This window comes from Somniosus microcephalus, chromosome 3 (genome assembly GCF_052327205.1).
Source record: "Somniosus microcephalus isolate GS21.2 chromosome 3, FLI_Smic_1.0, whole genome shotgun sequence".
Classification (NCBI taxonomy): Eukaryota; Metazoa; Chordata; class Chondrichthyes; order Squaliformes; family Somniosidae; genus Somniosus; species Somniosus microcephalus.
In genome coordinates, this window is record NC_140989.1 from 292,649,877 (window position 1) to 292,665,041 (window position 15,165).

Here is a 15,165-nt window from a genome sequence, read left to right on the forward strand (position 1 = left end):
TCTGTTCCTCTATCTCCCCCTGACTGTTTGGGGGCCTATAGTACACTCCCAGCAAAGTGCTTGCCCCCTTTTTGTTTTTAAGTTCTACCCATATGGCCTCATTAGAGGAACCTGTCAATATATCATCCCTCCTTACAGCAGTAACTGACTCCTTAATTAATATTGCGACACTTTTACCCCCCCCGTCTCGCCTGAAGATTCTATACCCCAGAACATTGAGCTGCCAGTCTTGCCCCTCCCTCAACCATGTCTCCGTGATAGCAACAATATCATACTCCCATGTGTTCATCAACGCCTTCAGTTCATCCACCTTATTCGCAAGACTCCTTGCATTAAAATAAATGCCATCCAGCCGTGCCCTACTCCCTTGTGCCGTTACATATTTGCTCTGCCTTCCAAGCTGACTTGTTTTTTCCTCTATATTTGGCTGTACATCACCCCCTATTATAGCTCCACTCTGTATCCCATCCCCCTGCCAAGTTAGTTTAAACCCCCCCCAACAGTGCTAGCAAACCTCCCCGCAAGGATATTTGTCCCGTTCTGGTTCAGGTGCAACCCGTCCGACTTGTACAAGTCCCACCTTCCCCAGAAGCAGACCGTGATCCAGGAAACTAAAGCCCTCCCTCCTGCACCAACTCTTTAGCCACGCATTCATCTGCTCTATCCTCCTATTCCTATACTCACTAGCACGTGGTACCGGGAGTAATCAAGAGATTACAACCTTTGAGGTCCTGCTCTTTAATCTGCTACCTAGCTCCCTAAATTCTTGCTGCAGGACCTCATCCCTCTTCCTACCCATGTCGTTGGTCCCAATGTGAACCACGACCTCTGACTGTTCACCCTCCCCCTTCAGAATGCCCTGCAGCCGTTCAGTGACATCCTTGACCCTGGCACCAGGGAGGCAACAAACCATCCTGGAGTCATGTCTACAGCCACAGAAACGCCTATCTGTTCCCCTTACGATAGAATCCCCTACCACTATTGCTCTCCCACTCTTTTTCCTCCCTTCCTGAGCAGCAGAAGCACCCCCGGTGCCAGGAAGTTGGCTGCTGCTGCCTTCCCCTGGTAAGTCATCCCCCTCAACAGTATCCAAATCGGTATACCTGTTTGAGAGGGGGATGGCCACAGGGGTCCCCTGCACTACCTGCCTGCTTCTACTGCTCCACCTGATGGTCACCCATTTCCCTTCTGCCTGTGCAGCCCTTACCTGCGGTGTGACCAACTCACTAAACGTGTTATCCATGACCCTCTCAGCATCGCGAATGCTCCAAAACTCATCCATCCGCAGCTCCAGCGCCTCAATGCGGTCTGCTAGAAGCTGCAGCTGGATACATTTCCGGCACACATGGTCGTCAGGGACACCGGCAGTGTCCCTGAATTCCCACATAGTGCAGGTGGAGCATAACACGGGGCTGGGCTGTCCTGACATGACTTACCCTTTAATTAATTTAAATTAATTCAATACCACCAATTAAAGATATACTCTAGGGCGCTTGTATGGCAGAAGTCCCCGCTACAACACAGAGACCCTAGAAAATATAAACCGCAGAATTGAAGTTACCTTATAGCTAAATGATATATTTAAGGGCCCTGGTTTATAAACAGTCCCCACTACACCACAGAGACTTTAGAAACTATAAACCACAGAGTTAAGGTTTAAAAAGAGAGAAATACTCACCAACCAATCACTTACCTGCTTTCTGGTGACGTCACACTTCGATTTCTTTTTACTTCTCTCCTTCCCTCTGAGTTCCGAGATTGGAGACTGGTACGCCTTACCTGGTCTCTGGAGCCTTTTATACTCACCGCTCAGCCCGCGATTCCCGCCGACTCTCGCTCCACACTGAGGCCTACCTAGTCTCTGGAGCCTTTTATACTCACCGCTCAGCCCGCGATTCCCGCCGACTCTCACTCCGTACTGAGGCCTACCTGGTCTCTGGAGCCTTTTATACTCACCGCTCACTGCTCAGCCCGCCGACTCTCGCTCCGCACTGAGGCCTTACCTGGTCTCTGGAGCCTTTTATACTCACCGCTCAGCCCGCGACTCCCGCCGACTCTCGCTCACATAATTGGCCACAATACTCAGCTGGGGCCTAACCAGTGTCTTTTAAAGGTTCAGTACTCTATGCCTCTATTTATAGTATCTTACTTTTCCCTTAAGTGTAAGGGAAGTCACGAGGAGATATTTGAGGTGAAATTGGTCTTCGGCTATAGCGCAAAACGGGCGATAGTGAATCAGCAGCTTGTTTTATACTCTGCTCAATTTTCTTTTTCATTTCCATAGCTTCCATTGGGAAGATGGAAAAGAAAATGGGCAGAATATAAAATGGGCTGCTGATTCCCTATCATCCAATTTGAACCACTGCTGAAGACTAATTTCACCCCCATTATTTTAGGTCTCCTTTCCTCCAGGTTCATTCTGGTGATGTCAGTTATTTGTAGTCCCAGAGCAACTCCATTAACTCTGTTTAGTTCAACAACTACTTGCATTAATATAGTTGTTTTATTGTTAAAAAAAAATCCCAAGGCACTTCACAAATCTATCCCCTACTGCCATCAGAGCTGCTGTCTGTGCTTCCATAGATGAAGAGAAACAGACTGGTCCTGGGCCAATTCTTAGGTGGGGAGGGATTGCAGGCTGTTACAGATTTCAAAGAAGATGCCACACGCTCCATTGATAAGCTTCCTTGATGTTCTCATATATTACACTGCAGACTCGAGAGTCACATCTGTCAGTTGCCGCACCTCCTTGGAAACTGACCTTAGAGCCTACATATAGGTACAATTTTCCCCAAACATCCTCCTTTTCAGGCAAGTACTAAATAGATCTGGATCCCTCAGCTCCAAAGCCGTGGGCTGCCTTTTCCATAGCCTCCATTGGGAAGATGGCAAATCCTCACCCACTGCCCACTCCTCCAGTTCCCTTATGCTCTGTGAATCACTCGGTGCTACGTCCTCATTGACACAATCTAATTCCTCCCAGGTGAAAGTATCTGAGCTGATGTATGGGAATGAGAGAGCAAGTAACACAGGGAGTAAAATCAAGGAGCTTCTGGCAGAGGAACAGAGCAGGATCTTGCTTCTGGGACTCCTGAACAGCCTTATCCTCAACATTCTGTTCCTTCACTCCACCACCGTCATCATTGTCCATGAGGACGAATGTTCTTCCTTTCTGCTCCTCCTCTTCATCATCTTTCTTCTCTTGCCATGATGGATGTGCAGGAAATAAGGGCATAAGCTAAGAATGGGTGAGCATTATCCCCTTTCCCTTGGGATTAAGGTGACCGATAAGGACGTGGAAGTTTCTGGCTGTGTGCTTCTTCACAAGGTTGCCACTGTTAGGTGTGCACCCATTAATCTGCCAGCTGCACTGTCTCACCATCTCCCACGGCTAGGTAAGAATGCCTCCCCAGCAGCTTCAAGGCCAGCTCTCTGGCGTCCAGAATGCCCCTTCCTGTCCCCTTTCGCTGGTATTGCATGCAAGCTTCTCCCAGATGGTATCAGGCAGCTGATGTAAAAGATCTGCTGGTATCAACTTGTTAAAGTGGAGAAAAGGGATGTAAAGTACTGTATGCTGGTAATTGCTATTGGGAAGATGGCAACACATACTCTAAGATCCAGAGTTAGTGACCCCTTTAACCACAGGATAATTTGAAGGGTGACTGTGGAGCTATGAATTATAGAGGATGAACTGTATGTTGTGCTGGCTCAGGGGCGTAGCACCGGCATAAATGGCCCCAGTGAATTATGGGGCTGCTATCTTTAAGGTTTTGCATGACATGATGCACATTCCCCTTCCCAGTTGAAATCAATTAAATTAGCATGGATCTAGAATCAAATCTTGAAGGTCATTGACCTGAAACGTTAACTCTGTTTCTCTCTTCACAGATGCTGCCTGACATGCTGAGTGTTTTTCAGCATTTTCGGTTTTTATATCAAATCTGGAAACTTTCCTGATCTGTAGCACTCAATTCCATACTAGACAGTGGAGTTACCAACTGATTCATTAGAGCTAATCACTAGATAACCTGCCCTTCAATGTATTGCAGCATACTGAATCATCCCATATTTATACCAGAATGGTCTGTATTGCTGTACTTACACTAACTATGCTGTTTTTGTTTTCTCTTTAACTCAGTTTTGTGTGAGAATAGAGAAGAATCCTGGCCTCGGCTTCAGTATAAGCGGAGGAATAAGTGGACAAGGGAATCTATTCAAACCGTCTGATATGGTAATCTTAAACAAAGCAAAAAAGTGCAATTGCATTTGTCCCTGATAACTTCCAGGCTACAATAACACTGCACTACCCTCCATAGGTTGATGCCAGCTATCAAAGGATGAGCAGAAGTCAGCTACAGATGGTAAAGGGAAATGGTGTAAGTCAGCGAAGCTGAGACTTCGTTAACAATAAATGGCATGCTTTTTAATTCTCTCCAAATTAGGATAAAAAATTTTCTGCAGTTATTTTATTGACTAATTTAGTAATGATTTGAAAATGCCAAATGATCTCCAATTAAGTACTGTAGTCCAGAATTCGTGTTTTAATAACTTGCCATCCATACACAAATCACAATTTGTTCACAGAAGCCTCGGTTTTCTGATTGAAGTTATTTTAACACTGACATTAATCCATTTATTTTAAATGGGTTAACACCAGTGTTAAAATAACGTGATCAGAAAATCTAGCCAGAATGTATTATTCAATGCAGCTGTAGTATGCTGTATGCCAAGGTTATGTTTTCATATGGTAACTTTAGTGAGTTTAGTATCTCTTTGTAACAGTCTCCTGCTTATGGCTCATCTTCCTGACATCACAGCCCTTCATAGAATCTAATGTATTCACACTGTGGGGTCTTTGTAATAGTTTGAATGATATCCCTCCTGCACAGCAGGAACTTATACAATCTTACTAGAGCTGGGGAATCAGCTGTTTATTTTGTCATAGGGTCCACCCTCTCCCATATGACTCCCTGTTCCACTGTATAAAGGCCCAGGCATTATAACTTAGTTCTTTTTGACCTACGCTGTCGTAAAACTTCCTAACTATAAAACAATAATAACGATCGTAGTAGGACCTGAGGGAATGGTCAGGAAGGATTGTGCTGCATATGGGATGATTTCATTCAAAGAATGATGAAAAAACTACACGGTAATCTCACTTTACATTAGCATCATTCACACACCCTAAGCGCCATGTTAAAATTGTACCAGTTTAGGAGATGGGTGCCCGAGCTGGGACTCCAAAATGCCTGTTGCCAAAGCATATCTGCCAAAACCATAATCCTGTCCAAATTTGACCAATCAGGTTCAGTAAATGTGTGAGGGGTATCCCACGTAGTTGCCTTGCAGAAACTGTCAATGGCAACTTAGGAAAAGCCGAAGAATTAGATACAGGATAAGAAGAATGGCCTTTAACCAGACTTTTGTGACACTTACCAGCTAAATCTTAGAAACATAGAAGCAGGAGTAGGCCATTCAGCCCTTCGAGCCTGCTCCGCCATTCAACGAGATCATGGCTGATCATCCAAACCCTAGCACCCGGTCCCTACACCGACAGCCATCCCACCCAAGCCCTAGCCCCGTAACCCCGTGTATTTAATCCCCCCTAACACTAAGGGTCAATTTTTATCATGGTCAATCAACCTAACCCGCACATCTTTGGACTGTGGGAGGAAACCGGAGCACCCGGAGAAAACCCACGCAAACACGGGGAGAATGTGCAAACTCCACACAGACAGTCACCTGAGGCCGGATTGGAACCCGGGTCCCTGGCGCTGTGAGGCAACAGTGCTAACCACTATGCCACCGTGCTGCTTCTTCTTAGGCAGTCCCTCGGAACCGAGGATGACTTGCTTCCACATTAAAAATGAGTTCTCAGGTGACTGATGAGTCCAATGCGGGACCTACAGTCTCTGTCACAGGTGGGGCAGCCGGTGGTTGAAGGGGTGGATGGGTGGGGTGCTTGGGTTGACGTGCGCTCCTTGCGCTGCCTGCGCTTGGCTTCCGCTTGCTCCCGGCGAAGAGACTTGAGGTGTTCGGCGCCTTCCCAGATGCTTCTCCTCCACTTTGTGCGGTCTTGGGCCAGGGATTCCCAGGTGTCGGTGGGGATGTTACACTTTTTCAAGGAGGCTTTGAGGGTGTCCTTGAAGCATTTCCTCTGCCCACGTGGGGCTCTCTTGCCGTACCAGAGCTCCGAGTAGAGCGCTTGTTTTGGGAGTCTCATATCGGGCATGCGGATGATGTGACCCATCCATCGGAGCTGACTGAGCGTGGTCAAAGCTTCGATGCTGGGGATGTTGGCCTGAGCAAGAACACTGACGTTGGTGCGCCTATCCTGCCAATGGATTTGCAGGATCTTGCGGAGGCAGCGTTGGTGGTACTTCTCCAGTGCTTTGAGGTGCCTACTGTACATGGTCCATGTCTCTGAGGCATACAGCAGGGCAGGTATCACTGCTGCTCTGTAGACCATGAGCTTAGTGCCGGGTTTGAGGTCCTGGTCTTCAAACACTCTCTTCCTCAGGCGACCGAAGGCTGCACTGGCACAGTGAAGGCGGTGTTGGACTTCGTCGTCGACATCTGCCCTTGTTGACAGTAGGCTCCCGAGGTATGGAAAGTGGTTCACGTTGTCCAAGGCCTTGTCGTGGATTTTGATAATCGGGGGGCAGTACTGTGTGGCAGGGGCAGGTTGGTAGAAGACCTTTGTCTTACGGATGCTTAGTGTAAGGCCCATGCTCTCGTACGCTTCGGTGAAGATGTTGACGATGGTTTGGAGTTCGACCTCCGAGTGAGCGCAGACGCAAGTGTCACCTGCATACTGTAATTCGACAACAGAGAATGGGTCGACCTTGGATCTGGACTGGAGGCGACGGAGGTTGAACAGTTTCCCATTTGTTCTGTAAATTAGCTCCACTCCAGTGGGGAGCTTACTGAGGGTGAGATGGAGCATTGCAGCAGGGAAGATCGAGAAGAGCATTGGTGCGATGACACAGCCTTGCTTGACCCCGGTTCGTACGTGAATTGGGTCTGTGGTGAAATCGTTGGTCAGGATCACGGCTTGCATGTCGTCGTGAAGCTCCTGAAGCTTCAAGATGACCCCTGTGCTGGCAGCTCCCCAGGGAGCTCCTTTGCCATCCTTGACCATCCGTTACCATCCTTTGCTCTTTTTCCCCCCCGTCTCCTCTCTTCTGCTGTTTAAGTTCCCCTGGCTCTAATAGTGGGTGCATTTTATCCCTAACTGCAAGTTCAAGCTGCAAGGTTAAAGTTACCTGAGCCCACTACCCATCCCCCGACCATGTCTGTTCATTGTTCTCAGAGAGCACTGGCTCTTTACTTAAACTTAGCTCCAAAATTCCCAGACCTCTCTGCCGTCAAGACTACGCTTCTGCACTAGATTAGTGATCTAGTGACTAGTGGATCGCGAGTGGAGCTCGGGGCCAGGGATCGCGAGAATATCAGTGCTAATTTGAGCCTGTGAGAGACAACATCATTCATGTCCGGGGCCGGGACCCAGGAGTGAGGACGAGCCCAGCAACCAGCTAAATAGTCTACTGGAGAATACATTCTATTACCATTTCACTATATACTGCTTTGTCATCAAGTTATCTAAGGTCTTGTTTCCATATAATGCAAATAACTACCAGGAACTCCTAAAGTCCTGAGTTTCGTGAATGTAGAAACAAAGTATTTCTAATAGCCTTTGAAGTCTGGGTATCATTCTGGTAAAACTACGCTGCACTCCCTCCAAGGCCAATATATCCTTCCTAAGGTGTGGTGCCCAGAACTGCTCACAGTACTCCAGGTGTGGTCTAACCAGGGTTTTGTACAGCTGCAGCATAACTTCTGCAGGATTCTTAGCTTGAGAACTCTGTGGAGGTCATTGAACTTCTTTTGGAATTACAGCCATGTCCTGGCTGTTAAAATCCTAGCATTGACATACAAACATAGGAAGGAACACAGGAACAGGAGTAGGCCATTTAGCCCCTCAAGCCTGTTCTACCATTCAATGAGATCATGGCTGATCTGTGACCTAATTCCATATACCTGCCTTTGCCCCATAAACACTAACACCTTTGGTTAACAAAAATCTATCAATATCAGATTCAAAATTAACAATTGACCTCGAAGCAATTGCTGTTTGCGGAAGAAAACTTCTGCCACCCTTTGCAAGTAGAAGTATTTCCTAACTCCACTCCTGAAAGGCCTGGCTCTAATTTTTAGACTAAGCCCCCTAGTCCTAGACTCCCCAACCAGCAGAAATATTTTCTCTCTAACTACCCTATCAGTTCCCCTTAATATCTTGAAAACTTCGATCAAATCACCCCATAACCTTCTAAATTCCATGGAATTCAACCCTGGTTCGTTAAATTTTTCCTCATAATTTAACCCTTGGAGTCCTGGTATCATTCTGGTAAATCTACACTGCACTCCCTCCAAGGCCAATATATCCTTCCTAAGGTGTGGTGCCCAGAATTGCTCACAGAACTCCAGGTATGATCTAACCAGGGCTTTGTATAGCTGTAGCATAACTTCTGCCCCCTTGTATTCTAGTTCTCTAGACATAAAGGCCAGCATTCCATTAGCCGCCTTGATTATTTTCTGTACCTGACATTTTAATGATCTATGTACATGGACCCCCAAGTCTCTTTGGACCTCCACTGTTTCTAGCTTTTCACCATTTTAGAAAGTACTCTGTTCTATCCTTTTTAGATCCAAACTTGGATATGTGGCTTTCTATCCCGTCATCTAAGTCGTTAATGAATACAGTGAATAGTTGAGGTCCCAACACAGATCCTTGCAAGACTCAACTAGTCACATTCTGCCAATTAGATTACTACCCTTTATCCCTACTCTTTGTCTCCTGCTCAGCCAATTTCCTAACCAGTTCGATAATTTGCCTTCATTTCCATAAGCTTCAACTTTAGCTGACAGTCTCTTATGAGGGACTTTATCAAATGCCTTCTAGAATTCCATATAAATAACATCCATAGACATTCCCCTGTCCACTACTTTAGTCGCCTCTTCAAAAAATTCAATCAGGTTCATCAGGCAAAAAAAACAACAACTTTTATTTATATAGCGGCTTTAACGTAATAAAACGTCCCAAGGCGCTTCACAGGAGTATTAAAAGACAAAAAATTTGACACCGGGCCACATAAGGAGAAGTTAGGGCAGGTGACCAAAAGCTTGATCAAAGAGGTAGGTTTTATGGAGCGTCTTCAGCGAGGCAGAGAGGTTTCGGCAGGGAATTCCAGAGCTTAGGGCCGAGGCAACAGAAGGCACGGCCACCAATGGTTGAGCGATTATAATCAGGGATCCTCAAGAGGGCAGAATTAGAAGAGCGCAGATACCTCGTGAGGTTGTGGGGCTGAAGGAGATTACAGAGATAGGGAGAGGTGAGGCCATGGAGGGATTTGAAAACAAGAATGAGAATTTTGAAATCGAGGCGTTGCTTAACCAGGAGCCACTGTAGGTCAGCGAGCACAGGGGTGATGGGCGAACGGGACTTGGTGCGAGTTAGGACACGGGCAGCTGAGTTTTGGATCACCTCAAAGTTTATGTAGGGTGGAATGTGGGAGGCCAGCCAGGAGTGCATTGGAATAGTCAAGTTTAGAGGTAACAAAGGCATGGATGAGGGTTTCTGCAGCGAATGAGCTGAGGCAAGGGCGGAGACGGGCGATGCTACGGAGGTGGAAATAGGTGTTCTTAGTTATGCTGCGGATATGTGGTCGGAAGCTCATTTCGGGGGCAAGTATGACACCAAGGTTGCGAACAGTGTGGTTCAGCCTCAGACAGATGTTAGGGAGAGGGATGGCGTCAATGGCTAGGGAATGGAGTTTGTGGCGGGGACCGAAAACAATGGCTTCGCTCTTCCCAATATTTAATTGGAGAAAATTTCTGCTCATCTCTGACAATTTAGAGACCGTGGATTGGTTGAGAGAATTGGTAGTGAGGTAGAGCTGGGTGTCATCAGCGCACATGTGGAAACTGATGCTGTGTTTTCGGATGATGTTGCAAAAGGGAACATGTAGATGAGAAATAGGAGGGGGCCAAGGATAGATCCTTGGGGGACACCAGAGGTAACGATATGGGAGTGGGAAGAGAAGCCATTGCAGGTGATTCTCTGGCTATGATTAGGTAGGTAAAAATGGAACCAGGCGCGTGCAGTCCCACCCAGCTGGACGACAGTGGAGAGGTGTTGGAGAAGGATGGAGTGGTCAACCGTGTCAAAGGCTGCAGACAAGTCAAGAAGGACAAGGAAGGATAGTTTATCTTTGTCACAGTCCTCCTCCTAACGGGAGGAGGAGGCTCCATGAATATTCCCATCCTCAATGATGGTGGAGACCAGCACGTGAGTGCAGAAGACAAGGCTGAAGTGTTTGCAACCATCTTCAGCCAGAAGTGCCGAGTGGATGATCCATATTGGCCTACTCCTGAGGTCCCCACCATAACAGAAGCCAGTCTTCAGCCAATTCAATTCACTCTACATGATATCAAGAAACGGCTGAGCGCACTGGATACAGCAAAGGCTATGGGCCCCGACAACATCCCGGCTATCGTGCTGAAGATTTGTGCTCCAGAACTAGCCGCGCCTCTAGCCAAGCTGTTCCAGTACAGCTACAACACTGGCATCTATCCAACAATGTGGAAAACTGCCCAGGTATGTCCTGTCTGCAAAAAGCAGCACAAATCCAATCCAGCCAATTACCACCCCATCAGTCTACTCTCAATCATCAGCAAAGTGATGGAAGGTGTCATCGACAGTGCTATCAAGCGGCACTTACTCACCAATAATCTGCTCACTGATGCCCAGTTTGGGTTCCGCCAAGAACACTCGGCTCCCGACCTCATTACAGCCTTGGTCCAAACATGGACAAAGGAGCTGAATTCCAGAGGTGGGGTGAGAGTGACTGCCCTTGACATCGAGGCAGCATTTGACCGAGTGTGGCATCAAAGAGTCCTAGTTAAACTGAAGTCAATGGGAATCGGGGGGAAAACTCTCCACTGGCTGGAGTCATACCTAGCACAAGGAAGATGGTTGAAGGTCAATCATCTCAGCCTCAGGACATCACTGCAGGAGTTCCTCAGGGTGGTGTCCTAGGCACAACCATCTTCAGCTGCTTCATCAATGACCTTCCCTCCAACATAAGGTCAGAAATGGGGATGTTTGCTGATGACCAAAGAGTGTTCAGCGCCATTCACAACTCCTCTGATAATGAAGCAATCCATGCCCGCATGGAACAAAACCTGGATAAAGTTCAGGCTTGGGCTGATAAGTGTCAGGTAACATTCGCACCACATAACATTCGCACCACAGAAGTGCCAGGCAATGATTATCTCCAACAAGTGAGAGCCTAACCATCGCTTCTTGACCTTCAATGGCATTACCATCGCCAAACCCCCCCACCATCAACATCCTGGAGGTCACCATTGACCCCAAATTTAACTGGACCAGCCACACACATACTGTGGCAAAAAGAGCAGGTCAGAGGCTAGGTATTCTGCGGTGAGTGTCTCACCTTCTGACTCCCAAAGCCTTTCCACCATCTACAAGGCACAAGCAAGGAGTGTGATGGAATACTCTCCATTTGCCTGGATGAGTGCAGCTCCAACAACACTCGAAGCTCGACACCATCCAAGACAAAGCAGCCCGCTTGATTGGCACCCCATCCACCACCTTAAACATTCATTCCCTCCACCACCAGCGTACTGTGGCTGCAGTGTGTACCATCTACAAGATGCGCTGTAGCAACTCGCCAACGCTTCTTCAGCAGCACCTCCCAAACCCGCGACCTCTTCCACCTAGAAGGACAAGAGCAGCAGGCGCATGGGAACACCACCACCTCCAAGTTCCCCTCCAAGCCACACACCATCCTGACTTAGAAGTATATCGCCAATCCTTCATCGTCGCGGGGTCAAAATCCTGGAACTCCCTACTTAACAGCACACTGACTGCAGCAGTTCAAGAAGGCGGCTCACTACCTTCTCAAGGGCAATTAGGGATGGGTAATAAATGCTGGCCTTGCCAGTGATGCCCACATCCCATAAACGAATAAAAAAAAATGATGAATTGAGATGGAGTTTGAAATCACTGAGGATGAGAAGTCATTTGGTGCAGAGGCTGAGGGAGGAGAGCAGTGACGATATCTCGGTAATAAAATTTTTATGGTACTTGGGTGTGCGGTAGAGAACAAGAATTTTAAATGAGAGGTGAGAGGGGTGGAATAAGGTGAGATTCTCAAAGGAGGAGAAAGTGCTGGAGGTGTTAGGGGGACAAACCAAGGTGTGATTTGGTGATGAGAGCCACACCGCCACTACAGCATGACCTATTCTTTACAAATCCATGCTGGCTCTCTCTGATCAGCTGAAAATGTTCAAGGTGTTCAGTCATTCTATCCTTAATTATAAACTCTGGTAATTTTCCAACAACAGATGTTAAGCGAACTGGTCTATAATTCCCTGGTTTCTTTCTCCTTTTTTAAATAGCGGTGTGACACACGCAATTTTCCAATCTAAAGGAATGGATTCCAAATCGAGAGAACTTTGGAAAATTATAGTTAGGGCATCTGTAATGTTCTCAGCTACTTTAAAATCTTGGTATGGAAACCATCTGGTCCTGGGAATTTGTCACTCTTTAGTGCCATTATTTTCTTCATTACTGTTATTTTGCTTATGTTCATTTTGGTGAGTTCCTGTCCCTGATTCAGTATTAGTTTCCTTGGGATTTCTGGCATGCTATTATCCTCTTCCTCTATTGTAAATACTGACACAAAGTAATTATTCAACATGTCTGCCATTTCCTTCGTTTCATTTACAATATCACCATTATCAGTTTTTAAAGGGCCAACATTACTCCTGACCACCTTCTATATACTGTAATTGTAAAAAAATGTTGTGTTGATTTTGCTATCCCTTGCAAGTTTCTTTTCATACTCCCTTTTTGTAGTTCTAATTATCTGTTTTGTTACCTTTTGTTGTTCTTTGTATCTCTCCCAGTCACCAGGATCTGTGCCAGTTTCTGCATTTTTGTACAGTTTTTCTTTGTTTTATGTTGTCCCTTTTTTGGCAAGTAGAGCTCTTGCCCTCAGGGGTATAAACTGGTTCTGTGTCACATTAAATTATTTTTTGAACACCTCCCACTGATCTTCTGTCGTTTTACCCATTAACAGATTTGCCCACTTTACAGTGGACAGTCTCTCTATCGCATCGCGTTGAAGTCAGCCTTACCTAAATCTAGAATCTTAGTAGCTGTTTCACGTTTCTTCCTTTCAAACACTATGTTGAACTCAATCATATGATGATAGCTATTAGATAAGTGTTCATGCACCATGAGACTGTTAACTAAATCTGGCTCATTACTCATTACTAAATCTAATATGGCCTGCCCCCTTGTTGGTTCTCGGACATATTGTTGCAGAAAACTATCCTGAACACACTCAAGAAATTCACTACCTTTCTGACATGAGCTAGTATGTTTATTCCAATCTATATGAAAGTTAAAATCCCCCATTAAAACCACTCTTTCTTTGCTACACGCTTGTCTAATCTCTGCATTTATACATTCTACCACTTCACAGCTACTACCAGGGGGCCTATACACAACTCACACTCCAGTCTTTTCTATTTCTTAACTCTACCCATAAAATCTCCACTGCCTGCCTACCTCTTGTTATACGAACATACGAACAATGACGAACAGGTAAAGACCCTCTGGTCCATTGAGCCTGACCCACACAATTGCAATACCTTGTGTATCACAATATATACTCTCTAACCCACCCAAAACCATGTGATCTCCTGGGAGAGGCAAAAAAAAGATTAAAAATCCAGGCCAATTTGGGGGGGGGGGGGGAGATCTCGGAAATTACTCTCCGACACTATGTTGAACTCAATCATATGATGACAGCTATTAGATAAGTGTTCACGCACCGTGAGGCTGTTAACTCCGTCCTTGCAAACTACTGCCCCATCTCCAACCTCCCTTTCTTCTCCAAAGTCTTTGAACGTGTTGCTGCCTAACAAATCCGTGCCCATCTTTCCCGCAATTCCATGTTTGAATCCCTCCAATCAGGTTTCCGCCCTTGACACAATACCGAAATAGCTCTCATCAAAGTCACAAATGGCATCCTTTGTGACTGTGACAAAGGTAAACTATCCCTCCTCATCCTTCTTGACTTGCCTGCAGCCTTTGACATGGTTGACCACTCCATCCTTCTCCAACGCCACTCCACCGTCATCCAGCTGGGTGGGACTGCACTGGCCTGGTTCCATTCTTATCTATCTAATCGTAACCAGAGAATCATCTGCAATGGCTTCTCTTCCCGCTCCCGCATCGTTACCTCTGTGGCCCCCAAGGACCTATCCTTTGCCCCCTTCTATTTCTCATCTACATGTTGCCCCTTGGCAACATCATCTGAAAACACAGCGTCAGTTTCCACATGTATGCTGACGATACCCAGCTCTACCTCACTACTTCTTTTCTCGACCCCTCCATGGTGTCTAAATTGTCAGATTGCTTGTCCGACATCCAGTTCTGGATGAGCAAAAATTTTCTCCAATTAAATATTGGGAAAACCGAAGCCATTGCTTTCGGTCCCCGCCACAAACTATGTTCCCTAGCCATCGACTCCATCCCTCTCCCCAGCATCTGTCTGAGGCTGAACCATACTGTTCGCAACCTTGGTGTTATATTTGACCCAGAAATGAGCTTCTGACCACATATCCGGAGCATTACAAAGAGCGCCTACTTTCACCTCCGTAACATCGCCCATCTCCGCCCTTGCCGCAGGTCATCCACTGCTGAAACTCTCATCCATGCCTTTGTCACCACTAGACTTGACTATTCCAACGCACTCCTGGCTGGCCTCCCACATTCCACCCTACATAAACTTGAGGTCGTCCAAAACTCGGCTGCCTGTGTCCTAACTCGCACCAAGTCCCGTTCGCCCATCACCCCTATGCTCGCTGACCTACATTGGCTCCCGGTTAAGCAGCGCCTCGATTTCAAAATTCTCATCCTTGTTTTCAAATCCCTCCATGGCCTCGCCCCTTCCTATCTCTGTAATCTCCTTCAGCCCCACAACCACTGCCCCCCCACCGCCGAGATATCTGTGCTCCTCTAATTCTGCCCTCTTGCGGATCCCCGATTATAAACACTCAATCATTGGC

The 15,165-nt window shown here is 46.7% G+C and overlaps 1 protein-coding gene across 1 annotated transcript in view; it reads left to right on the forward strand.

Moving 5' to 3' along the window:
* Window positions 1-15,165, forward strand: part of lrrc7 (leucine rich repeat containing 7) — a 377,242-nt gene that overhangs the window by 335,023 nt on the left and 27,054 nt on the right. The window contains exon 21 of the mRNA XM_085982772.1: window positions 4,139-4,231. Coding sequence (XP_085838898.1) covers window positions 4,139-4,231 — 93 coding nt within the window. The remainder of the gene's footprint in view (window positions 1-4,138; window positions 4,232-15,165) is intronic.